The sequence below is a fragment of the Chelonoidis abingdonii genome, chromosome 2, assembly GCF_003597395.2.
Source record: "Chelonoidis abingdonii isolate Lonesome George chromosome 2, CheloAbing_2.0, whole genome shotgun sequence".
NCBI lineage: Eukaryota > Metazoa > Chordata > Testudines > Testudinidae > Chelonoidis > Chelonoidis abingdonii.
Genome location: NC_133770.1, coordinates 277,997,186 through 278,021,971, shown reverse-complemented (window position 1 = coordinate 278,021,971; position 24,786 = coordinate 277,997,186). Strand labels below are relative to the sequence as shown.

Genomic DNA, 24,786 nt, shown 5'->3' with positions numbered 1-24,786 from the left:
CGCTGACTCTGTGGATGCTCCAGGGTTGGAGCACCCACAAGAAAAAATTGCAGCCAAGCTCCCCACTCCCCCAGTGCTTCCCACTGCCTAACAGCTGTTTGGCAGCGCTTAGCACTTTCCAGGAGGGAGGGGGAGGAGCGGGGACATGGCGCACTCAGGGGAGGAGTTGGAAAAGAGGCAAGGCAGGGGCGGGGACTTGGAGGAAGGAGGTGGAATGGGGGTGGAGCGAGGGTAGATGCTTGGGTGGGAAGAGGCGGGGAGTGGGTGAGCACCCACCTAGCAGAGGAGAAGTCGGCACCGTAGGGGTGAGTGACGAGTGGGGGTGTGAAGAGGCAAGTGGCAGGTGGGCGGGGAAGGTGAAGAGGTGAGCGAGAGGCCGGCAGGTGGGCGGGGAGAGGGGTGAGGAGGCGAGCAGTGGGTGAGCGACTGAGGAGGGATGCAGCAAGCCAGCAAGGGGCTGGGGATGAGGAAGGGTGTGGGGGGGGGAGCGAATGGCGAGCGGGGCGGGACCTGAGGCAGAGTGGGGGCGGCGCCTGGGAAGAGCGGGGGTGGACTGTGGGCAGGGCTGATGGCACTCCGATGTGTCCCAATATTTTAATGTGATCTGGTCACCCTAGCTAAGGCTGTAGAGCAGACTCATTAATCTCTTTCTCTCTCTCTAAGTGGTCTCAGTGCCACTAGATGGGACAGACCACCACTCCCAGAAGGTGTGTGGGTTACACATGCACAAGGTTTTACTACAGTAGTTACTGTACTGTTACTGTATCTGTAACATACAGTAAATTAATCTTGGCTCTACTTCAGTAATGCTAACATTTGACTCTGTTGCTTATTTTAACGGTCAGAGCTCCAGAGTGTTTAATAATTTGCTATTTTTTAGGATTTGGCTCAAAATCTTCCAGGGTCAGTTTAGCCTTCCTGATGCTGGATTCTCTTGAATTAATGCCACCATTTCCCTCTTATTGGCAAAGGAAAACAAAAGTATTATTAATTCATTATTGGTAGAAATTTCAAAAGCGCTGATGTGATTTAGGTGCATAAGTTTCATTGGCTATCACGTAAGGAGGGGCTTCAACATTACTAGGCACTTACCTAGCATGCATTGCCATAGAAACATTTGAGAGTTTCTCCTCACAATACTCTTGTGATGTGGGCAGAGCCGGCACTTCCATTAGGCGACCCTAGGCGGTCGCTTAGGGTGCCAGGATTCGGGGGGCGGCATTTTGTGCGCTTACCACGGGTGCATGGGAGCTTCCGGTTCCACTCACATTGCGCAGCTGAAGAAGGACCTTCTGCCGACGTGCCGCAGAAAACAGCGGGAGGCAACTGAGCAGCTCAATGACTGCCACTGTTGCCTGCGGCATTTCGGTGGAGGGTCCTTCTTCGGTGGCACGATGGGAGCGGAACCGGAAGCTCCAGTGTGCCTCATGGGGAGCACAGAAAATGCTGCCCCCCTAATTCTGCCTAGGGCGCCAGAAACCCTAGCGCCGCTCCTGGATGTGGGGAAGTATTATTATCCCCATTTTACATTGAGGAACTGAGGCAGAGTGAAACAAAGGGCTTGTCTTCACTACCGGGGTAAGTCGACCCAAGTTACATTACTCCAGCTATGTGAATAACATAGCTGGAGTCGACATAGCTTAGGTTGACTTCCTGGGGTGTCTTCATCATGCTGCCTCGACGGCAGATGCTCTCCTGTCGACTTACCTTAAGCTTCTCGGAGAGATAGAGTACCAGAGTTGACCAGAGAGTGTGCCGATGTTGGTTTAGCAGCAGCAGCAGCATTGAGCTCCCCAGTAATGAGGACAAGCTCTAAGGCTCAGAATTTCAAAGGTATTTAGGTGCCTAACTCTCACTGATTTAAACTGAAATGGGATTGAGGTATCTAAATACCCTTGATCTAGATCGAAGTGACTTGCCCAAAGTCAGAGTTTTCTGAGTCCCTAGTCCAGTGCCTTTAACCACAAGGCCAACCTTCCTCTCTTAATGGGACTGCTTAGATAACTGCTACTCATCATGAATAAGAGGGTCAGACCTGGACCTTTAAAGACTGGTGATTGGACATTTTCTTGTAGTTGTCTACAGAGGCATATATACACATATGAACACACACATTAGGGACAATATTAATAAGAAAAGGAATTATGTCTTGAGCTGCATGATTACAGTCTTATGTAAAAGTTGCCATGTTTTCCATATGAACACAGCAAAATTTTTCAATGAGTGGGTAGCTTGTTGAATGACTTTTCTTTTAGAGATTTCTAGATTCCAACAAAAGCCACAATTTCCTTCCCTTTCCCTTTACAAAGACCTCTTTAATTCCAAACTTTTCTGAGTTTGCCTTTGTCTGTTACTACTGGAATGTGGCCACAAAGGTTGGTCTGTTTAATTGTCTTTAGAGGCAGGATATTCAGTCATCATCAACCATAAGCCTGAGTTGTAAAGACTCTCTTTTTCCCCAAAGAAATCTATTCTTTGGGTAAATATATTTTTGACTGGACTGATTTTTTAAATACAATCAGAAGTGATACATTTTAAATATGAGCCTCAGTCCCATTGAAACCAAGGTCAAGGTTGGGTTCAAGGTCGAGACAGTTCAAAGAGAATGCGCTGAGTTGACTAAACAGCTCATAAGTTGATATACTTCCATGTCCCACAAACTGTCCCCTCCAACAACGAAATGCAACTATAGAAGACATGATGAAATCCTGGCACCACTGAAGCCAATAGTAAACTCATATTGATTCAAAAGGACCAAAACCTCACCCAAAGGGAATGTCCATTTTAGAAGATTTGGACAGATAAAGATAAATCTTAGATATAAATCAATTATTTAAAAAATGGTTCTGTAGCGAGGTGCTGTTGTTCCCCACCACCCCAGACAGGGATGAGCCTCTTTGGACACCAAAGTGGGTGGAGCTAGTGAATCTTGCGCCCGTCCCCCAGAGGTCAAGGCACAGGACAGGAAGTATAAAAGCCCAACCCCCAAGCTCTCTAGAAGAACAGCCGCCGGAGATGCCAGATACCTGTGACCTAGCTCCCGGTTGAGAGACCCCAGTAATCGGTGGCTGATACGAAGACTGGCCAGACTGGCCGATGCCGGACGCTGACCAGAGCCTGGAGGAGCTGTGAAGCCTGCCCCTTGCAAGTTATCAAGATGAGCTGCCAAGCCTACCCTTCACCAGTTATCCTGAGGAACCCCTGGTGCTTGACCCCTTAGAGGACACTATCCGGACCCAGGTACCTCTAGAGAGGGAGTTAGGAAGTAGCCCAGGGCCAGCCGACCCTAGTCTGGCTGCAGCACTGCTAGTGCCTATGTCAGTGTGTTGCGGTCAGGATCCCCACTGATGCAGCAGTGGGTCTTCTGCTGCTGCTAGGGCCCCGGGCTGGGAAGCAGTGGAGTGGGTGGGCCTGCGACCCTCCCTCCCCCACAACTTGTGGGTGGCAGTCTCCCCGCTCCCAGGCCCTTCGAAGTCAAAAATCCAGACTTGCTGAATATAACTGTTTGCTCAGCCCCTGTCTGAGGACCTGAGCCCACGACTCACTACTGCCCACCGACCAGGTGTCAATAACTGCTTTGTTTTGTCTCTACTGCTGCCGCGGTGAGAGACTCCCACAGCCAGGCTAATTCCTCGTCACAACTGAAAGAAGTAGTGAGGGGTGTGGTTCCTCACCATGCCGGAGAGAGACAAGCCCTGGCCAAACCCCTCTACAGTCTCCCTCCCCAGGTCATTTTAAAAAAATAATTTGCAATGGAGAAAAGAAGATTAAAAATATATGTAAACATCTGCTCAGTTTAAATTAGGATAAGAACCTTCATAATGGAGTAAAGGAATGCCTGTATTCTTGCACCTGACATTAGCAGGGATCCATCCCTTCCCCCTGGACAGCAGCAGAGACAATGGGAGATTGCTTAGGGCTCTGGTAGCTGCTCAGCTCTGCGTGGGGGCAGGCACCACAAGTGAAGGGGGAAGTGAGTGGAGGGAAGGACCTAATCTACTTCTTTTTCAGACTCTGGAAGATCATTTATATTTTTAAATATTTAAATGTTTACTATTTTTAAAGGCGCTAGGAATGCTAGGAGAGACACCCGTGGAGACAGTCTGTGTAAAACCAAAGCATTTATGTAAAATCATTGGGAAGTAAGCCTAAGGCCAGGCAAATGTTAAAGGACCACACGGGATTATACACACAGGGAAGTTCAGAATGATCACTGATAATCATGTTTAAATGATTTAGGACTCACAAGCCAGGGCCGACTTTAGGCAGTGTGGAGCCCAATTCGAACAGTTTCAATGGGGCCCCGGCACGGATGACTTAAAAAAAAAAAACACATGTAAAAAAACACGTGAGGCTTGTACTCACCAGGCAGTGCTCCGAGTCTTCAGTGGCATTTCAGCGGTGGGTCCTTCACTCACTCCAGATCTTCAGCAGCACTGAAGGACCCGCTGCAGAAGTGCTGCCGAAGACCCGAAGCACAGCCAGGTGAGTAAATATTAAAAAGGTACCTCTAGCCAGTGAAGGGATTCTCACTGGGCGCGGGGCCCTCTTAGGCGTGGGGCCCGATTCGGGGGAAATGGTGGAATAAGCCTAAAGCCCGCCCTGCCACAAGCTATGCATATTGTTAACTTGTGAAATGAGGGTTATTTGGGGCAACAACCATCTCTTTCTGTACAGTACTTTTCACAGGGGGACTCACTTCTAAATATGTGTGTGAGCAAAAAATCTAGTTGTGGAGCTCATTAATCAAAATGGTTTTACCTAGATTGAAGTCTGTAACAGATATTCACAGAATTTCTGTCATAGCTGAGCTCATCCTGTTTCCGCTAAAAACAAATTTGTGAATATTGCATGCTCAACCTTAAGAATTCTCTTATGATTTAAACATTGCCTTTGTTTCACTTACTGGTGCAGAGTTGTCTCTTTGGCCTCGGGATCTGACCATTCTTCCTAGCACTTCTATCCCATCAGAAGTAATATTCCCTGCTGCATTAATTGTCTTCTCGCTCACTTGCTTGCAGTCAATAATAATTTTGGCTGTAGTCTTGCTGATAACAACATGCAACTGGGCAAAAAGTAAAAATATTCAAATACACATAGAGGAGACCAAGGAATTTGGATTACCAGACACAGTGAGCATTATTGTTATATTAGCTAGTGGAATTAAGCCTCTTTTTCTGCCGATGGAATATCTCTGAGCAGGTTGCCATCTCCTCACCCCTGTGCAAAGGGCCCATACAAGGACTATTTGCCATCTAAGTCCCACTGAGCCCTTGATTTTTGTGCTACTTAATGGGGTGCAGGCCTTTTGTGAGCCTGTCGCACAAGACTGTTTTTCACCCAAAATGTTTTGCAGAGGCTTACAAAAGACAAATGGACTCTACCAAAAATAGTAAAATTTACAAAATAACTTGGACAAAATTGTCAAATAAAATCAGTGTGAAAGTTTTACATTCAAAGATCAAAATCCCCTATTGATTTACAGAACAGGAAAGCCCAGGGAGTAACAGCACAAACCTCCCCGCACTGCCCCGAGAGCTATGCTAACTTTTACCCTGATGTCCATCACTAATGGGCCTTGAGACAGCTGGGCAATACCCAGCACACAGGACTTCTCCAGTCACAAGCCATCCTGCACCTTGCACACACACACAGCCCACCTTGAGGCACCATCTGTGCCAGGAGCTTTTTTGTGGGAACTGGTGCGCAGAGCTGGTAGAGCAATTAGGAAGACTGTGCTGTGAGTATCATCTGGGAGAGAGGGGCAGTAGCTACAAAACAACTTTGTGGCCACTTTGCTCAGGCCTCGCTGGCACAAAATGATTGCAAGGCACCCACGAACCGGATCCCTTTTGTGCATTTCAAACATCACTAGGCCAGGAGAATCAGCCGAGATATACAGTGCTTTTTCCCTAATGAAAAGATTTGAACCCCAGGAATAAAAGTGAATAATTAAAGGGATTTCTTTATTCCTATGTGCAGTACAACCCCATCTTAATGTGTTAGGGGTGTCTTTATTTACAGACTTTTAGGAAAATGGTAACTATTAGAGCTTAGCCAGAACACTAAGGCTACTACTGCTATTCTTGTGGCAGTGCCATGAGAGCTTTAATGATTATGAAAGGATCATCACTGTGCATCTCTACTATAGATATACAGATTTGGTCAAAAACAGCCAATTATTTTTTGAAGAAAATTTAAATAACTGCATTTTTTCTTCTTCAGTGAAATGTTCCAGTTTTCAAATGAAAAGCCATTTATGGTCTAAATCACTTTTCAACCAATTCTAAAACATAGAATGTGACCAATTCTAAAACATAGGTAGAAACAGAAGTGAATAGATATAATGAAGAATGAGACCATGGTTGATATTACCAGCAACACCAATAAAACAAATCCATTACATATATGAACCTAGTATTGTCAAATTGTTCTCTTAACAGTGTTTGGTAGATTACCTGTAAGCTGTAAAATACAAGAAATCATTGACAAAAGGGGAATGTATACAAGAAAACCTCAAAATGTGAAAAAGGAAACTTCAAAACCTTTGTTCTGTATGCTTAAAATTTATCTTTCTGTTAGTATAACTAACCTTATGGAAACTTCCATAAAATATTTTCTTTATTTCAGGGCCTTCAAAAGTAACAGTTTGAAAATCCCCTTTGTAGTCATAATTAAAGAAAATCAGAGTTTTACCATCATCTGTACAATGAGAGAGAGAGAAAGAAAATCTCAATATGAGAGGGAAAAACAGATGCATCATTATTTGTAAGAGCAAACTCTGTTCTGAGTAACAGATGACAAAACTTTCAAGACAGTCCCTGCCCTAAAAAACTTACAGTCTACAGAGTTATCATTTGTATTTTATGTTCCCCAAACTGAAAATCATGCAGCTATTTATTCTGTTTAAGGGAAGGAAAAGCTGTATATTAGTACTTTCAAAATCAATGCTTTATCACTACAATGTATAGTACCTCTGTTACAACATATTTGCAGCTACACTGATAATGTAGCCACTGTAGTCAGCTGGAATCCTTCACTGGAAGCAGCTACAGAATTATACCCCTGGGATAAGTCTTCTCCAAGACTTGGATTTTCAAAAGAACACAAAAAAGACTTCGGTGTAAAGCTGTGCAGAGGATGAGAATTTTGTTTTGAAATCTGGCTTTGTGCCAAATTGCAACATAAACTGAAAATTTTGAAATTCCCCATAAAAGAAATGTAAAAAAAATAATTGTCTCAAGTTGATCAAAATATTTTGGTTCAACTTTAATATAATACAAAATTTAAAAAATCATAGTATAATATAACATAATGCAAAAAATTAGAAATATTGTTTCAAAATGAAAAATCAAAATGTTTCGTTCTGAAAAAGTCAAAACAGTATGTTTTGACATTGTTAGAATTTTTCTTCCTGCTTTTCTTCCAAAACAAAATTCAGGTAAAACTAACCTAGTTTTGCCAAGAGTTTTGATTTTGATAGAATTGCATATTATGATGAAATAGACTTCTGTCAAAGTTTCTCCAGTCAACTCCCACTGAAATTCTGTTAGGGTCCTTTGAAAACCCCATTCGAACTGTCCCATAGATATAACCCAGATGAAAGGTGCAAGCAGAGCTCTGTGACCAGATGATATTCAATATCCTCACTGATTTCAACCTAGTCTATTATAGAAGATGTTCTGAATTGATTTTCAAAAAGCACTAAAAGCTTACCACATTCTGCTACCAGGTGTTTCTATGAAGTCATAAAAGCATTCTTGTTTTGTGTTTATAGAGAGAGTCTATAGAATTGATAGAGTCTATAGAGTTTATAGCAAGGGTTGAGTTACTTCTTGACTACAATCTTAATCACGGATATGAGATTAGCACACACAACGAGGAAAGCTACAGTGTCTTTCATGATCATCATACATGGTTTCTAACTTTCATACATTCATGCTGTATCTGACTGTCAATTGTGGCAGTCGGCAACATATTGGTTAGACCCTTAAGGTATGTCTGCACTGCAGTTAGACACCCACGGCTGGCCCGTGGCATATGACTTAGGCTTGTGGGGCTAGGGCTAAGGGGCTATTTAACTGAGGTATAGATATTCAGGCTCAGGCTGGAGCCTGGAGTGAAGGACCCTGAGAGGTGGGAGGGTCCCAGAGCTTGGGCTGCAGCCCAAGCCCAAACATCTACACTGTAATTAAACAGCCCTTACCCTGATCCCCGTGAGCTCGAATCAGCTGGCACAGAGTAGCCATAGGTGTCTAATTGCAGTACAGACATACTCTAAGACAGTGGTTTTCAAACTTTTTTTTCTGGTGACCCAGTTGAAGAAAATTGTTGATGCCTGTGACCCAACAGAGCTGGGGATGAGAGGTTTGGGGTGTGGGAGGGGCTCAAGGCTGGGGCAGAGGGTTGGAGTGAGGGCTGCAGGATGGGGCCAGGAATGAGGGGTTCAGGATGTGGGAGGGGCTCTGGGCTGTGTGTGCAGGCTCTGGGGTGGGGCTGGGGATGAAAGTTTTAGGGTACAGGAAGGGGCTCTGGGTTTGGGGGGACTCAGGGCTGGGGCAGGATGTTTGGGTGCAGGAAAGGCTCAGGGCTCTGGGCTGGGGGTGCAGGCTCTGGGGTTTCCTGCCTGTCATGGCACCGTGGACCATGCTACCCCCCAGAAGCAGCCAGCAGAGGGTCCAGCTCCCAGGCAGAGGCGCGCTAGTGGCTCCGTGCAGCTCCCACCAGCAGGCACTGCCTCCCCCCGCTCCCATTGGCCGGGAACCAGCCAATGGGAGTGTGGAGCCAGTGCTCAGCGCAGAGGCGGCACGCAGAGCCCCATGGGCCCCCCACCTAGGAGCCGGACCTGCTGTTGGCTGCTTCCGGGGCACAGCACAGTGTCAGAACAGGTACGGACTAGCCTGCCATAGCTGGGCAGCACCGCCTACGGAACTTTTAACAGCCCAGTCGGTGGCTCTGACCAGAGCCGCCACGACCCAGTGCCTTACATTCCATGACCTGGATCATGACCCGCAGTTTGAAAACCCCTGCCCTAAGAGACCTGGCTTCAATTCCCTGTTCCACCGCAGATTTCCTATGCAATCTTGGGAAAGTCATCTGAGCCCAAATTTTTAAAGGTGTTTAGGCACTGCAATGCTCAGTGTTGCAATGCCTAACTGGTTTAGGAGCCTAAGTCTGATTCTTAAAAGTCATTTAGAGCTTAAGTGCCTAAATCCCTTTGAAAATCAGACACACTCTTAAATCAGTTAAGCATTGCAATGCTGAGCCCAGCGATGTCTATAAACTTGGGCATTATTTTTTCTAAGAAAGAATGTTACTGATATTTCCATTTTCAAATATTTGGGATGTGTGCCTATACTCTGGTGATGGGAGAAATAGAAATAATTAAATAATAATAATGCCTAGCTCTCTTCATCAGTAGATCTCTAAGCACTTTACTTCATTATCCCAGTTTTACAGACGGGGAACCTGAGACACAGACAAGTGAAGTGTCTTTCCCAAGGTCACCGAGAAGGCCAGTGGCAGAGCCAGAATACAATTATGGTTTTCTGAGTCCCAGTCCAGTGCTCTATACTAGGGAACACTGCCTTGAGAAATGTTCTGATCGCACTGGTATAAATCAAAAAGTAATTCTATTATGTACATCCCTAATCCAATGCCAACTGAAATCAATGTGAGTTTTCAAAGTAAATAGAGAGGATTCACATTTCAGTTTCATGTGTGTAAATCCACAGTTACTCCAGATTTTCACCAGTAACTAAAATCCAAATCTGACCACCTGACTCCAGCTGAGATTAATATAGGATTCTATTCATAGAAAATCCATTGAAGGCCCACAGCTTCAATATGTTGATAATTATTTTATTAATACATTCATTACTTAAACCATCATCAATGTCTACTTTCAGCATTATTTTTAATCACACATCCCAAGGGGACAAAAAAGCATGCCATAAGATAAAATACCTACTGTCCAAAATAACTCCAACAAGTGGCTCATATTTTTCATTTAAAATCTCCCACAGAGCAAATGGCTCCTGGGGTGTGTCAGAGAGTATACGGAAGAGAAAAGTAATGGTGTAGTCTGAAGGCAGCCCCTCAGGGTGCAAGTATCTGTAACAAAGAGAATATTCTGTGAACTGAAGCTAATTTAAAAGCATTCTTTATTACTTTGGACTTGTCTTTTGAAATCAAGAACATGCAGCCATATGAGACAGGCATCATTTCACTTAGCAGAATCTACTCAACCATGATATAAGTTAGAACAATGCTAACCCTGGGATTTTTCCAAATATTTTAATTATAAACTTGATGGTACTTTACATTTTTGAAGTGATAATCTCTGTTCTACTGTGTTATTTTAATTAAAAACTTCAACTAAAAAAGAGTTTCATTTTAGAAACTGAGGGCCGAATCCTGAGTTCAGTGGGAATTGAAGGGGTTTATGATCAAGCCATGAATTATATTAAAAGCTACATTTTTAAAATGCATCCATTTGTGAGATTTTTGATACTCTTAAATTTAGTATGTGATGAAAACATAAATGAATTGGAAGACCCATTATAATGGGCATTTTTGAAAGGAAATGTTTTGATGTCTTATTTTGAAATGACATTTAATTTCTAAATGTAGCTAGATTAAAAAAAAAACTAAAAAGGGTAAACCTTGTCCAAAAATGTAAAAAAAAAGAAAAGAAAAAATCATTTGAGGTTTAATGCAAAATTATTATTCTTTGTGTTTAGTTTAATTGTAAAAAACAAAACAAAAAAACAAAACAAAATCAGTTTTGGTTAACCCACAATGAGTTTTCTTTTGGCTTTTTCTGTTTGCTCATCAAACCAAAAAATCAGTTATTCACTCAGCTCTTTTGAAAGCCTCTCAATTTTTTCAGAAGAGCAGGGACGTTCATAATAGAAGAGATGTTTGTTATTTTATTTCATTTCTTAAAGTTTGGGTTTGTTATGCTACATGCTAAGCTTTTATTTAAGCTCTGACAAATCTTGAGCAGGGACAAAAGAAAAATGAGACGTCCAAGATTAATGCACTAACTGGCTCTAAATTGGAAATATGCATTATTAGCTGGTTTGTAAAACGTGTATAGATGTATTAAACTACATTATGTGGTGGAGAAAGGTTACTGATAAGTCTAACTTCCCACTGGTCCCAGTGCTACTTTGGAAATTGTGTGCTTTTGGATACTGTGCTTATTTTTGGAAGAAAACAGCATAAAAATTGCATTCAATAATCATTATAATCTATAAAACTCACATATGGGATGCATTAGTACATTATCTCTGTGTATGTGTGTGCACAATTTTTAGACAAAGTCCTGCTCTTAGATCCACTCTCTGAAGCCCTTACCAGCAACATGTTTTCTATTGTGTATTCAGCACTCAAACCCCAGCTGAAGTGGGAAGTGATGAAGCTTGACATGAATACAGATTTCATGAGAGACTAGGACAAGGTAAGGATGAATTCTGGCAATATGCCAGAGCTGCTGAAGGCAGATTTGCATATATGGGAGATGAAGAATATAAAACATTGGGGGCCAAGAGTCTCTCAAAGATTTCTGGCTTGGAAAGCAAATTTAAATCGGAGTTCAGGAGAGTGATGGTAAAGTCAGAGATAAGATACAAAGGACCATTTTGTCAGAAGGACATCTTTGGTCTTCAAAGTATTCAGCGTAAGAAGTTACAGTATTTATGGAAGATGATAGAGTCAAGACAGGGTGGTAAATGAGAAATACAATGTTCAGACACTGAGTGGAAGAACAGATTAAAAGTGATGACCTAGGATGAAGTTAACAATATGGTACCCCAGAGAGAAAAATATATGGAGAACTGGATAGGGTCAAAAACAGAATCTTACAGCGTTCAAAATCGGACAAGGAGAGGTAGAACTGAAACCAAGAGGGAGTGCAGTGGAGATATCAGGTTTTTGCATGCAGTGCTCAGAGAAGGGAGAGAGATCCATAATATTCAACGTCACAGTGAGATTAGAGGAAATGAGGGGGGTGGGGAAGATATCTCTGAGCCATACCTGTAAGGAATCCTTAACAACACAGAGAAAGACAATCTCAGTACCGTGCAAAGGGTTGAAAACACAGTGAAGAGTCAAGAAGGCTGTGCTGCTGAGGTAGCCAGAGAGGTAAGGGAAGAGCAGGTTGGTCTCCATGTTCTTCTGCCATGGAAATGCTAAGTCTAAAATGAGTGGTGTCTTACACTGGGCGTTAGCACCATTTATATATCAATACTTACTTGGTAGGCTGGGAAACCAAGGCATCTTTATGCAGTCTGTAACATGGATAAGCATTAAAAGTACCAGGCTCCATAGATACTCCTTCCACTGTTGAAAACTCCTTTTCAACCAAACCAAACATTTCCATCATTTTAAATCCTGGAAAGCAAAAAAAAAAAAAAAAGTATTATGTTAAGGGACAAACTGAGCTACATAAAGGATCTTCATATCACCATGTGGTTAACAGCTGTTATTATAAAGGAAAGTAAGTAATTTATTACCTACAGGTGAGCATCTCAGTAAATGAAAATGAGTTGATAAATGCAGAATCTATGATCACAATACTGTACCTGCTAAACTGTTGCCATCCTTGTAAACCAATGGGCAGGCTGGAAAAAATTAAAAATATATTTAAACTCAGAAAAGCAGTACATACTTCAAAATATATCTGTTTTATTTCTTCCTATAAAGAGAAAATTAAACTAATCTCTCTCAGAGAAGGTCTGCTGGAGAATCAGTAAACAGTGAGGTCTACATATTTAGTTCTGGGCATCTGTGAGGCAAACCCACAGCTAGACCAGGGCTGCTGACTCAGCTAGGACTCATCCCCCTCCAGCAGAGCCTGCAATGACTCAACTCTCAGGTATGCTGCAGCAGCATATCCCTGGGCAGATGACCCCAGGGCACAGATGTTTCACTTTTACTGTTTGAACACAATCCTGTCCCTCCCCAGCCAGAGCTAGGAGCCCCCATTGCTGGGGCACTTCCAGCAGCACAGGGAAGATCAAACCCACAAGTCTCCTTCAGCTGCAGGAACCTCTGGGGCTGCTGCCCAGTCCCAGAGCATCCTGCAGCAGGGGAAGGCCCCCGGAGGTGGATCTGGTCTCCACATACCCCCCAGAGCAGCAATGCAGGGGACGAATAACTCCTGTCCCCCACAGCCCAGCCTGAGCTAGGACCTCCTTTGCTGGGGTGCTCCTAGGAACAAGGAGACCTTGGATTTCACGGGGAAGGGCTTATTTCAACTTCCATGATGCATTTTTTATGGCCATGAAATTGGTAGGGCCCTACTAATGATGCATAATGTTGAAACTGCAACCATCAAGAAGCAGATTGTAAGGGTTAAAAAAGGGTGCATAGGAATACAAAGAAAGCAACATTCTTGTATATTCAGTTCTGGCAGATTCTAGCTCTGTATTCATGTCAACTACATACAGGCCATTTTCCAGGCATGTATATAATGGAACATAATGAGGGTGTGTATGTATGAAACATGGATCATGCCCTCTGACCACTAGGCCCTGGCTCAGAAAGTCCCTCCTTTCCTCTAGTCATAGAGGGTCTAGAAGAATGAAATCTCCATGTCTTTGGAGGGGTGCCAGAATTATAGCAGGAAAGTCCTGCTCCACCCTTTCCCTTTGGGCTATAACTTTTCCAGTTTGTGTGCTATATACATACTAGAATTTGGCCCTGGGGAATGCATTTTACAGATGTTGTTTAAATAAGGAATGTTTATTCAACACTAATCACAGAATAGGTTAAGGGTCTATAGAAAATAAAAAGTTAGTTAAAAATTGTAGACCAAAATTCTGCTCTCATTTACCCTGTTGTAAATTCAGAGCAACTTCTTTGTGGTCAATGGAATTACTCTGGGTTTACACCAGTATAATAGAGGTCCCTAAATAACTGCAACCAGAACCCCATTAGTCTTGTACGACAATAATATTGTAGCAAAGATATCTATAGAGATATTAGAAAACTCACTGTATTTTTCAGTAGAATAGAAACAGAATTTTTGGAATAGAAAAGTTAATTATTTAAAATAAACTCCTTATTTAGCAGGTATTGAATGCTACATAGGCACAAATACAAATCAAAATAGCTAACTTGCTGATGCAGTTTCACAGACAAAAGTGATCAGCTCATCTTCAATCTTTTTAAAGGCATCAAAATCATCCACAAAGAAGACATGTCTTTCACTAGGCTTGCTGCCAATGTTAACTAATTCTGAATAATCTGCATCCGCCACACCAATAGCAAAAATGCTGAAACCTATAAAAGAAAAGGAAATATTCTTGTCATTTGTTCATTCAAATAGCAGAAATCAAATACAAACATACCATTTCCTTTGGCTCCTTTCCTGACTAAATGTAAAAGTAGAAAAAATCAGTCCTACTTCTTGTTCAGCCACTAGCCAAGCGAAACCAGCTTGTTTGCATTTACAGGAGATAATGCTGACCACTTCTCAATTACAATGTCACCTGAAAGTGAGAACAGTTGTTTGCATGGCACTGTTGTAGCCAGCGTCTCATATTTACATGCCAGATGCTCTAAACATTCATATGCCTCTTCATGCTTCAGCCATTGTTCCAGAGGACATGCTTCCATGCTGATGACGCTCATTAAAAAAAAATGTGTTAATTAAATTTGCGACTGAACTCCTTAGGGGAGAATTGTATGTCTCCTGCTCTGTTTTACACACATTCTACCATATATTTAATGTTATAGCAGTCTCGGATGATGACCCAGCACATGTTGTTCGTTTTAAGAACCCTTTCACTGCAAATTTGACAAAATGCAAAGAAGATACCAATATGAAATTTCTAAAGATAGCTACAGCACTTGACTCAAGGTTTAAGAATCTGAAGTGCCTTCCAAAATCTGAGAGACAAGGTGTGGCGCATGCTTTCACAAGTCTGAAAAGAGCAACACTCAGATGTGGAAACTACAGAACCTGACCCACAAAAAAAAACAAAAAAACCCACCCTTCTGCTGGTGGTATCTGACTGAGATAATGAAAATGAACATGTGTCCATCTGCACTGCTTTGGATTGTTATCTAGCAGAACCTTTTACCAGCATGGGCACATGTCCTCTGAAATGGTGGTTGACAGGGCCGTAGCAACAAAGAACGTGGCCCCCTCCGAACATATGTCTGGGGCCCCTTACCAAAAAAGTCAACGGCATATTTCGATGACTTTGCCACGTCTGAGATCACAAGATTCCAAGTGTGAGCTCCACATGGTACATACAAGGCATGGTCATTTATTTCTAGCATGCGGGCTTGAACTCCTTTATTCTTTCCTCTCATATTTGCGCCGTTATCATAAGCTTGGCCTCTCATGTCACGCCAATGATCTTTTCCTAGTTGTGCCTTTTCAAGAAATGCTTCCAATCAGCCCTCGCCAGTTATATTATGAACATAAGAAAACCAACAAACGCTTCACGAATATTGACACCATCTCACCGTTGCATTCATATTTTTTTGCCACTTTTAGGGCCCCTTCCTTGCAGGGCCCCCTCCGGTCGGAGGTACGGAGGGCACTCGCTACGCTCTGGTGGTGAAGCATCAAGGGACATGATATCTTTAGCTATCTGGCTGGTAAATATCTTGCAACGCCCGGCTACAACAGCGCCTGTTCTCTTTTCAAGTGCCATTGTAAACAGGAAGAAGGCAGCATTATCATCTGCAAATGTAAACAACTTGTTCTGCCAATCACTCAGACAAACAAGAAGTAGGAGGACTGAGGGCTGCAGGCTCTACAATTTTTACATTGTTTATTTTTGAATGCAGGGGGTTTTTGTACATAATTCTACATCTATAAGTTCAACTTCATTGAATAAGAATTGCACTACAATACTTACATTAGATGAACTGAAAAATATTATTTCTTTTGTTTTTTACAGTGCCAATATTTGTATAAAAATATAAATTGAGCACCGTTTACACTTTGTATTTTGTGTTGTAATTGAAATCAATATATTTGAACATGTAGAAAACATCCAAAAATATTTAAATAAATGGTATTCTGTTATTGTTTAACAGCATGATTAATCACAATTAATTTTTTTTAATCATGTGAGTAATCGCGATTCATTTTTTTAATCACTTAACAGCCCTACTGCAGAGGTCTTACTCTTTTAAGAATGAATATACTGGTTTATTTTCATTTCAGATTAATCAGCAATTAAACCCCACAGGCTGAGCCTGCTCACAGTTTCTGCTCATGGGACAGATTTTCCTGATCCTGATGATATAAATGGGAGGGGAATCTGGTTTTGTAAGTTTGAGGAGGAGCAAGCTGTAATTCTGCACCAAAATTATTTCTTGACACTTTCCTTTCCACATTATGACAATGAAAACAACCTGTCTGTATTGTTCTGAATACTGGAAATTGATATACAGTTCTTAGACGGCCTGACCCAAAGCCTACTCTAGTTAATGGGAGTCTTTCCACTGACTTCAATAGGCATTGGATGAGGCACAGAGTTGCCTATAGTTTTCCCTGGCCAGTAAAAGGACTTTCCTAGTAGAGAATTCCAGCCTCATTCCTTTCACAAGTACACCAGACTTTCACTGTAAAAATTCTTGTTATTTGTATTACAGTAGCACCTACAGGCCCAAACCAATATCAGGGCTCCTTTGTGCCAGACATATTCCATGCACATAGTTAGAGACAGTTCGTGCTCCAACCAGTTGACAATCTAAACAGACAACACAGACAAGGGGGAACAAAGGCACAGAGAGATTAAGCGATTTGCCCAAGATCACACAGCCGAGCTAGTAACAGAGCTCGAGTCTCCTGACTCCCATTCCAGTGCTATCCAACAGGCCACACTGTGTCTCTAGAGCAGCGACTCTCAAGGTTTCCAGATTACTGGACCCCTTTCAGGAATCTGATTTATCTTGCGTACCCCAAATGTCACCTCACTTAAATAACTTGCTTACAAAATCAGACATCAAAATACAAAAATGTCACAGCACACGATTACTGACAAATTACTTTCTCATTTTTACCATATAATTATAAAATAAATCAATTGGAATATAAATATGTACTTACATTTCAGTGTATAGTATATAGAGCAGTATGAACAAATCATTGTCTCTATGAAATTTTAGTTTGTACTGACTTCACTAGTGCTTTTTACGTAGCCTGTTGTAAAAGTAGGCAAATATCTAGATGAGTTGATGTAACGCCCCCCAACCCCAAGAAGACCTCTGTTCACCCCCAGGAGTACACATACCCTTGGTTCAGAATCACAGCTCTAGTGAGCTCCAGCACACAATACAGGATGTATCTAGTGGATCAATTCTTCAAAATAGTTTGGTTCAGTTTAACTGGAGATCCTTATTTATTTGTTAGAGATTGGGGATTTTTGTTGCAGCCCTTCTAAATTTAAAAACTAGGGTTCTGTTATTTTGTCATTCTTTTTTTTTTTAGTGAGGTGCTGTGCTCAGCTGTGGTTTCAGTGTAAATGCATGAAAAATAAATATAGCATGATTCATTTTTTATGAGTCAACATTTGACATTCAAATGATGCAAGTAGACAACTCAGTGGAGAGATCATATTGTATTGGGCTACAGGAGCCAGGGACTAGTCAGAGCCCTGTAAAAACCAAACTTTAAAAAAAAAAAAAAAAAAAAAGTGTGTGCATACTACTTATTGAACCAACAGCCAGCATAGACACCTATTTCTGCTATCCAGCCCATCCAGAACCCAAGCCTTCTCTTTGTTCTTTTCCTCATTTATGCACTACCTAGCTCTTTGGGGTAGGGACCATGTGTAAATGTTCTGTGCTGTCCCAAGCACACTCTGGGGCTTGGTAGAAATACTAAACAACAATAGTTATCATGTTTGTAATCTAATTATCATGCTCAGAAACCATGGCGATGGGCACCAGTATAAAACCCTGAAATAGGTAGTATAAAAGCTTTGATAGTTATTGGAAGATGAGCAGCAGTATAGAAGCAGTACAAGAGTCTATCAAAGGTTCTTCTTAAGAGCTCATCTGGAAGGACAAAATAGTTCGGACTGCTTCTAAAAGTGAATTTATCTATAATGGATGACAATATGGACTTGTAGGCCCCTCTCCTGAAAATACTGAAGCATGTGAGTAGTCTGCATGATTTTAAAAACATGCACAAAAATTGAGCCAGTAATACTAATAACTACAAATAAATTATATAAAATGCTAGTCATTCCCTAGTGGAATTCAGAGTTTCTCAGTGTGTGCTGTCTGCTTTACGTCTGACTTGGATTAGATTTGTAAACCCTTCTCTGGCAGGAATTATCCATACCTTGTGTTTGGACTTAAACAGCGATTATGAAGGTGAAGGAGCAGGAAAAACTGAAAATGCAAACATTTCTTAATATACACGTTACCATGTAGTTGCATCTCTCTGGAGACTTTGTTCACATCATCCTGTGATCGTCCATCAGTAATGACCACCAAAACCTTAGGGATACCCCTCCTTATGCCCGAGTCAGTAGTAAACAAGGCCTCTTGTGCATGCTTAATTGCTTTGCCTAAAACAGAAGAAATTCACTGTGAAAGGAATCTGTTTCATACTAGATTTTCTGTTAATGCTTTATATACCGATGAAAGAACATAGTCCCATACAAATTATTAGGTCAAGATTTTCAAAAGCATTTACCTAAAGCCAAGCTTCTAAAGTCATGTTAAGACACCTAAATAGATAGCCTGATTTTGAAAAGTGCTGAACACCCAGCAGCAAACTTTAACTTCAGTGAGAGTTGGTGTGTGCTTGGCACTTTTGAAAATCAGGCCACTTATATAGATGCATAAATATGAATTTAGGAACCAAATTTTGACCCTGGATTTTGAAAGTCTCAGCTCTTGACGTTTGGCTTCTTAGATTTAAAAAGATATGGCCAAATCCTCTATCCTAAATGGATTTGGTTGGGATGCAGTGGGTCCTATGGTAGTCAGCGCACACAAAGTCCTCCCCTCCAAGGATGGAAGTAGTTAAAAAATGCCAGTGCAGAATTTTCTGGGGAAAATGAAAATGTGTAATTCTGGTCACAGGAGAAGGTTAATGCAGAGCAAGTAGTTGAATGAAATTTCTGTGAAGTCTGAGATGATAAAACCCATGACCCAAATAACCCTGCCAATACTCAAGCTGAATTTCCTCCTTCTCAGAAAGCTATCCTCAGAGGCTAAACACAATTCTAGCTTGTATTAGTTATCAGTCTACCTTCTCTCACCACGAAGACCTGAAACCCTCCACTGAGACTTTACTCTCCTCTCTCATAACAAAACAGACCACACCCATTCCTCCTCCATCTGCTGAAACTCATTGCAAATCCCTGCACATCTTCCCTCTCCAGGATGGAGTCTCACTTTTCCACCTGCCATTACTTCCCATTCCACCTTCCCCAACCCCCACAGCCATTTGCCTTTGACAGACCCATTTTCCATTTTCCATTCTGGCCATAATGATGTAGGTCATTTCAGTGTCTCGCTTTTCATCCCCACCGCTGACCATCTTCATCCCCACTCTTCTTGCACTAACGTCACATGGCCTTATCCTGACAAACCGCTTTGCAAATGGAGGGGTAACTCTGTCCAGAGAACGATCATAAGAAACTGTTTCACAGCCTGCAACCTCTCTCACCTGTTTTGGTGTTTCCTCCTTTGTACGCTATTTGCTGAATGGCTTCAAGAAGAGTCTCTTTTGTTTTGTACACATTCAGTTTAAATTCTGTTCTGGGATCATCACTGAACTGAGCTATTGCAACCTGCATACAGAAAACATGCTAGTTAGTAAATACTGCTCTACATTTAACAAGGGCACGTGAACCAGATCACTCAAAATAGGAGTTGTTTGGACTGTTGCTCCCTCCTTGACATGAAACCTTTTTTAATTTTTTTTTTATTTCAGTATATAAAGTTTCAATTTGTTCTCTGCAGCTTCAGCTGCTGCCTATCACTTTCTGGTATCATTTGGGGAGTAAACAGGATGAGGAAGTATTCCCACCTTGACAAAAGCATTCCCCATCCAGTCCCAGGGCAAAATCCTGTACATAGTTGCTCATATATGTATAGTTATTACCACTCAGAAATAGTTTTATATGAGTAACTGTGAGATTGAGACTGAAACTTAGTACTAGAAATAACGAGAACCTACTTTTGAGTTATTTCCTCTCCCAAATGTGTAGTTATGTGAGCCCTGTCATACCTTAAATTAAGCATGTGTTACTGTGGGACTGGGAACTGTTCATAAAAATAATTTGTTCTGACATGAATCAGAATTTAAGAGAGTAAGGACTAATTCTTTCTCTGTGTTTGGAAAGTGTCTAACACCTTTTGGATTCTATTGTAACCTCAATATTAAACAACCACAAAATTAAAATGGCATCATTTAAAACAGTGATATATGCAGCTGTATTTTTAAAAGGTTATAAAAAACTCTTCCAGAGCACAGTGTTTATCATCTTTTCCTATGCAAGTACTTTAAAAAACATGAATATGGTAATTATTGTAAATTTTGTGCTTTATTTTATTTCACATTTATGCTTAGTCTAGAGCAGATGAATTTAAAAAACAACATTAAATAAGCTTATAATTTTTAATGTCAGTGAAACCACTATTGTTTCTAGAGGACTAGGATTGAAATAAACACCATGAACAGGAGCATCAAAATGCCTGAATACTACTTAAATCCCATTGTGAGGACTTGAGAGACTTGAATCATTGTTAGACATTTTGCTATCTCTCTGGAGAATCTCACTGCATAGAATATATAAAACAAGATTCTGCAAAAGAACTGCTGCCAGAACTCAGTTTATATTTTCTAAAGAAGTGTGAAACAATGTCAACCACACTTTGATTTGTTTGATTCTAGACACTAGATACACTTGTTTGGTTATGCTCTCTCTCTTTGTGTCTATTACCTGAGTTCCATCAGGACCAATTCTGTCCAGAGCTCCAACAGTGCTATACAGGAATCCAATAATTTTATTGAAATTATCATCTCCAATACTCCATGACCCATCCACTAGGAACACCAGGTCAGCCTTGGCAGCTTTGCAAACTGAGGAACAAAAAATATTTGGGAAGTTATTTTTTGGTCACTGGTAACATCTTTGTTAATACTCACTAAGGCCTCAGTCCGGCAATCAGATCTGCTGGCATGGACACCCAAGTGCATGCAGAATCAACAGGGATCTACATGGAATGAAGCATCTACACTAGCAGATGTGATTACATATCAGGGGTTAAGGTCTTAAAGGTTCTTAAATATTTTGCTAAACATTTAAATTTTAAATTTAATTTTAAAATAATGTAGCACACACATTTATGTAACCCAAGAAGCTTGGCAGGACACACTGAGCCACTGCACTAGGTAGCAGGGCGAGGAATCCTCCACTGCTAGGCTGTAGAACTGCTCTGTGGAAGCTCCTCCAGCTGACAGACTAGAGTAAGCTCCATAACTCCTTATGTTCCTCCTCCAGGCGACTAGATACATATAGCCAGTGCAAGGGAATAAGGAGGAACCTTACCTCCTCTTACAGCCCATTGCAGGCACACAAAATAGACAACAGTCTGGCCCTGCGATCTCCCCTCCCACAGCCACCCACCCCTGCAAGCTGTTCCATTCCCATGGACCCAAGCTCCATCTCACAGAGGAGTTACTCCCCACAAGGCTCCTTGGAATTTCCTCCCTAATTTTCACAGCAATTGCTTAAGTCAAGGAAATGGGCATAAATTGAGGTTGCCCTTGAAAAAAAAATTTATCCCCTAAGGAAGAAATTCACCTAAGTGACATAGGTCACTAGAGGAAGACACATAAATATGACTATTCTTGCTGTTTTCAGCTGAAGTGTTCTAATCTTTGGGAATATTTACTGTTGCACAATTTTATGCAGTGTGTAAGATCCCTTTCTTGCTGTATCTAGTGATGAGTTCCTCAGCTGGTTTAAACTGGCACAGCTCCACTGACTTCAAGTTGGGGATCTGCCCTTAAGGCTCCTACAATAAAGCACTCTGAACAGAAACATTTATGAGACTCTATATGAGACTCAGGGCAGTTTATAGGAGATCGATAAGCCAAGAGAAGCCCTTATTTAAAGAGAAGAGTTGTGAGTATAGTAAATGCACATGGCCAATGCCTTTTGCATTATAATATTTTGATGGACTAGAAAAATCATATTGTTTTATAAATCTGACAGTTACTAGGACAGTGGTTTTCAACCTGCATGCATGTCTATGGAACCACAAAAGGTTGTTGTTACCATAGAACAGTGGTTTTCAACTTGTGTCCATTGAACTGTGAGGGTCTGCAGACTATATCTAAGATTTCCAAAGAGGTCCGCACCTCCATTTGAAATTTTTTAGGGGTTTGCAAATGAAAAAGGTTGAAAATCGCCGTGGTAGGCTATACACTGGTCTACAGTAAAACGTACCTGTTTCCTTCTGTTGCAACATATTTAAAACGTGTTAATTATTTACCAATGGTATGCTTTTGCATAAATTCACCAAAAAGCCCCAAAACAATAAAACACAGTTTGGGGACAGTTCATGTAATACATGTAAATCAGCCTAGATCCATTAGCTTCCATGGAGCTACATCCATTTACATCAACTGGGAATCTGGCCCTGGAAATCTATAATCGTGATCAAAACCAGAAAATAACCTACATGAATTAAGGCTATTTTAACCCATAAACACAGCACATATTTACCTTCTTTTGCAGGAGGGATTGTAGGTGGTGGAGCTGTTGTTGAAGGAGAAGTCGGTGGTTGAGTTGGAAATGGTACTAGAAATTAAAAGAAGAGAATGCCAAGAAGAAATGTTAACTGAAGACACCTTCACACATTTTTAGTTATTTGAGGTAAGGCATTTTCTCCTTTTGTTTTGTTTTCAGATACATATATACCTAGTTATACAGCCCAAAGGCTAGCTGTGTGTGTATGTACATATGCTTGTGATGTCTACCTCTATTAGCAGGATACAGTGTATTGTGCTGTTCCAGAAGTAACTCAGGAAGCAGACTGTGACACAGACACTTTCCCCTGCTCTGGGGGAACATATCTTGTGCAGGCCCTAGACTTGCGGTGTCCATACTCTGCTGTGCCAGTTATAATTCTCCTTTCCTTTCCTGACCACTCCCCTACACACCTTCCCAATAAGGGAAGTAACAACTGCTTAAAGGCTGGTTTCCCCAGCCTGCTGCTATACACAACACAGGCAGCCAGCACAGGGAAATAAGGAAAGGCCTTCCATCTCCTTACAGCCCAGTGCAGGCATGCAGAAAATACAACAGTCTGGCCCTAAAGGAACTCTTCCTTAGCTCAGCTGGTAGAGGTTGGTGTTTTTCCATCTGGAGACCAGAGCTATAGCTCTTTGTGTAATAGTGAGTCATTGTGCCTCTTGCTACCTGCAGCACATGTTTTATTACAAGGTTACTATGCACAAGCAATCTTGAAAAATTGGCTTCCTTGTCTTCTACTTCACATAAAGATGAGTTCTGAATGGCATCTTCCCAGAAATAAGGCTGAACAAATTATCAGCTACTCAACAGCTCTGCTGTGGTTCTGACAGTGACTGAATAAAGCTTTGTTAGCAAATTTCAATATAGTTTTAGGCTGAGTTCACAGAGATAACATGTACATGCTTGTTTTCCACATTTATGACTGAAGAAATGTTCCCAACCTTGTTAAACAACATTCTTTTCATATTCTCAACATGATTAACGTAGGGAACCACATGCGATGTAGTTAAACGTTGTTCCTGAGGGAAAAGTGTATTTGATATTCACCACAATGTACACATTGTGTTTATGGTTACAGGTGATGAGGACAGTTGCATAAAACCATCCTTCAGAAAGTATCCCCAGAAAGACTAGCACATAAAGGGATTTGTGTACCCACAATTACATCTACTGGGCCCAATCTCACTCCTGCTGAAACCAATGGGAGGTTTTCCATTGACTTTAAGAGGAAAAGGTTAGGGCCAAGTCTATGAATCACCTAAGGGGTAAATTATGCCTGGCATAAATGCAAGGTGGAGGCTGGGAGAGTTCCCATCTGTAAGAGGGTCAGGCACAATTGAAGTCTCTGCACTCAGAAGAATGCAGGGGCTGTTCCCCCCTAGTGTCCATGGGACACAAACACACAAAATGGGACTCTGGGCAGTTCAGTTCTTTATTTGACACACTTAGCCTTCCCTGTGGTACCCTGGCTTTGGAGAAAGGGTTTAATTTTACGTCTACTCAGAGTAATGCAGGGGCAGCATGGGAACCAGCTGATTTCCTCCTGATTCTCCCAAACACCCAGATTCCAGGGCACCACGCCCCTGGCAAACCTTTCCCAATCCTCCCAAAGGCAGCAGAGTCTCAGACTGTTCATTATCCTCATTGAGCTGCTAATGGGAAACAGGCCTGGACAATATAGGAGGTGGAGGGATGAAGTCTGGGAAGGCTCTTACTGCGTAGAAGCCAAGAGGAAGACTGAGTGTGGCGTGGATTAAACTGAAAGGGCAGGTGATAAAAGTGTCTGCTGGGGGAACAAAGCAGAAGAAAAGAAGGGGAAGGGAAAGGGGAGCGTAACGGCACGTGACTCATCCCTGCAGTGCCTCCTGCTGGCATCCTGGGAATTAGCTCTTTTTCCAGCCTTGCAGCCCCTCTACAGGCTGACATCTCGCTGCCGCTGGGCCTCCATGTCCCTCTGGACCCTGGTGCCCCATTATCTGGGGTGCTGTCCCCCAGCAGTAACCCCTCACTCTCAGGGTCTCCCCTCCCT

General features: G+C 41.9%; 1 protein-coding gene across 2 annotated transcripts in view; it reads right to left on the bottom strand.

Moving 5' to 3' along the window:
* COL14A1 (collagen type XIV alpha 1 chain) overlaps nt 1–24,786 on the bottom strand; it is a 180,650-nt gene that overhangs the window by 60,177 nt on the left and 95,687 nt on the right. For both annotated transcript variants that reach the window (XM_032777229.2, XM_032777230.2), the window contains exons 25-34: nt 22,728–22,802; nt 20,937–21,076; nt 19,658–19,781; nt 18,405–18,548; nt 14,125–14,289; nt 12,588–12,626; nt 12,258–12,396; nt 9,971–10,113; nt 6,593–6,702; nt 4,907–5,065 (exon numbers count right to left, since the gene is read on the bottom strand). In XM_032777229.2, the coding sequence (XP_032633120.1) occupies nt 4,907–5,065; nt 6,593–6,702; nt 9,971–10,113; nt 12,258–12,396; nt 12,588–12,626; nt 14,125–14,289; nt 18,405–18,548; nt 19,658–19,781; nt 20,937–21,076; nt 22,728–22,802 (1,238 nt within the window). The remainder of the gene's footprint in view (nt 1–4,906; nt 5,066–6,592; nt 6,703–9,970; nt 10,114–12,257; nt 12,397–12,587; nt 12,627–14,124; nt 14,290–18,404; nt 18,549–19,657; nt 19,782–20,936; nt 21,077–22,727; nt 22,803–24,786) is intronic.